Here is a 1,797-nt window from a genome sequence, read left to right on the forward strand (position 1 = left end):
GTTGTACCCAGCGCGCTCAATCGAAACGAAGGGGGTGGGCGCGCGGAAAGCTGCCAAGGAGCTGGCTTTGCGAAACTTTTGTTCACCCACTGTATTACCAAGTGTAAGCTTGGTCTATCATGATTGACTTCATGCACGGAGTAGGGCATGTATAGTGCTCAAGTCTGTAGGCCGCTGCCAGCGAGAATTCATCCGTCTCACGTAATCCCGAGTTGTGCTCCAAATGGGAATGACATACGCCAAACATGAAGTTTGCGTTCAAGTCCTGTTACTTACGTAGTTTCAGTTTGCAGAACTACTTGAAACTACGTAAGCTAGCGAAGGAACGAGTGATGAGCACGTGCCCGTCACGTAGTCTCAACCAACTACAGGAACCAGTGATGGAGCGAGCAATCGAGCGGTCCTTCTTATGTGATTTGAGCTCGAGGAACGAACTGAAACTACCTAAGCAGAGATAGAATCAGCTTTGGAGTCGTGCACTCTACGTGGTTTCGAGTGTGCTGTTCTCGGTCTTGTTCGTATAGCTGGTAGGTGTTTCGGGCGCTTGAGAAATCGACATCTCGGATAATCAGTAACACGGTAATACAGTTTCATCCTTGTACCGTAGGGGATCGTGGTAAATTTCGAGTCCTCCATCATTTCCCTCCAGTCCATCATGCCATCACACTCTGCGTCGAGCTTTGTCGAGGGAGGGTGACGATGTAGTCAAAAGATCGATAACACACTGTGTTTACTTCCTGCCTGCAAAGTCCAGGCTAGGAACCGAGCTTTGGGTCGACAAATCGTTACCAGGAAATGAGTCGAACATATGCTTCTAGGTGGATGTATGATTCTCGAATCGGTGAACAGTAACAGGCATGAATTGGTACCTCTTACGTAGTTTCGGGTCGTCCAGCGACCTCAAACTACGTAAAATGACGATGAAGGAACGAGCGGTGTATTTGTCCTTCTTACGTAGCTTGGAGCTGTTCAAGAGCTCAAAGTACGTAGTTTGACGACGGAACTAGCGGTGGGGTGGTAATAAACTGGCGGAGGCTTTGAGGCCCGCAACTGATGCTCTGCGTTGTCGATTGTTGATTTGCGGTGTGCCTGTGCTATACGCTCGAGGAGTTGGTGCCGGGATATATCTCGTCAGGCATGAGTCTGGATAGCATGTGTTGTCATGACTGACGAGACATTCACTTCAGAGCTGCGGACGATATCGGTGATGTGAATGTAGTCTCATTTCGTGGGTTTCTAGGGTAGGTGACTTGGAAAAACACAGCCTGCTCGTTGGCCGCCCCTACCTTGTCCAGGCGCTGAGCCACTATTGACTCCACCAGCCCTCAATTTCTCGAAAGACCTTTCCGAGATTATCGTAAATTCTGTCAGAAAAACTGTTGGTTCCAGGACTTGTGTTTGGTGACCTCGTGTCGTTGCGAGATTAGCAACAGGAACGCGATGGCTTTGCAACGACAGAAGCCTACACTTGTTGGCATCGGGTTGCCATCATGCTACGCATATCCACATGTCATTACACATAATAACGCTTACACTTTGTTCTGCTGAGACACACAACGAAGATCCAAAATTCAGTTTACCAACGTCAACCATTACCAAAGGCAGCGAATTTGTGATAAATAGCGTTTTGGTATTTTCGTTCCTATAGAAGTTCTCCTGTTTCTCTCTTTGTTTCAAAGAGTCACAAACCTATCTCAAAATGATATCCGAAAGATCCGGTGAGTGCAAGAAGAAGCACCCAATATACCGTGTTCGAAGTTGTGCGGCCTGCGCGCAGGCGGTTTTGGGGGACATAAC

General features: G+C 48.1%; 1 protein-coding gene across 1 annotated transcript; it reads right to left on the minus strand.

The window, feature by feature from the left end:
• Positions 1 to 814: 814 nt before the first annotated feature.
• Positions 815 to 1,139, minus strand: M437DRAFT_89409 (uncharacterized protein; the record flags this gene model as incomplete). The annotated part of the gene is made up of 2 exons (XM_041029047.1): positions 815 to 1,003; positions 1,101 to 1,139. 2 exons carry the CDS (start codon positions 1,137 to 1,139, stop codon positions 815 to 817), a joined length of 228 nt encoding a protein of 75 aa, XP_040874492.1.
• Positions 1,140 to 1,797: the final 658 nt, after the last annotated feature.

This window comes from Aureobasidium melanogenum (assembly GCF_000721775.1).
Source record: "Aureobasidium melanogenum CBS 110374 unplaced genomic scaffold scaffold_118, whole genome shotgun sequence".
NCBI classification, from domain to species: domain Eukaryota; kingdom Fungi; phylum Ascomycota; class Dothideomycetes; order Dothideales; family Saccotheciaceae; genus Aureobasidium; species Aureobasidium melanogenum.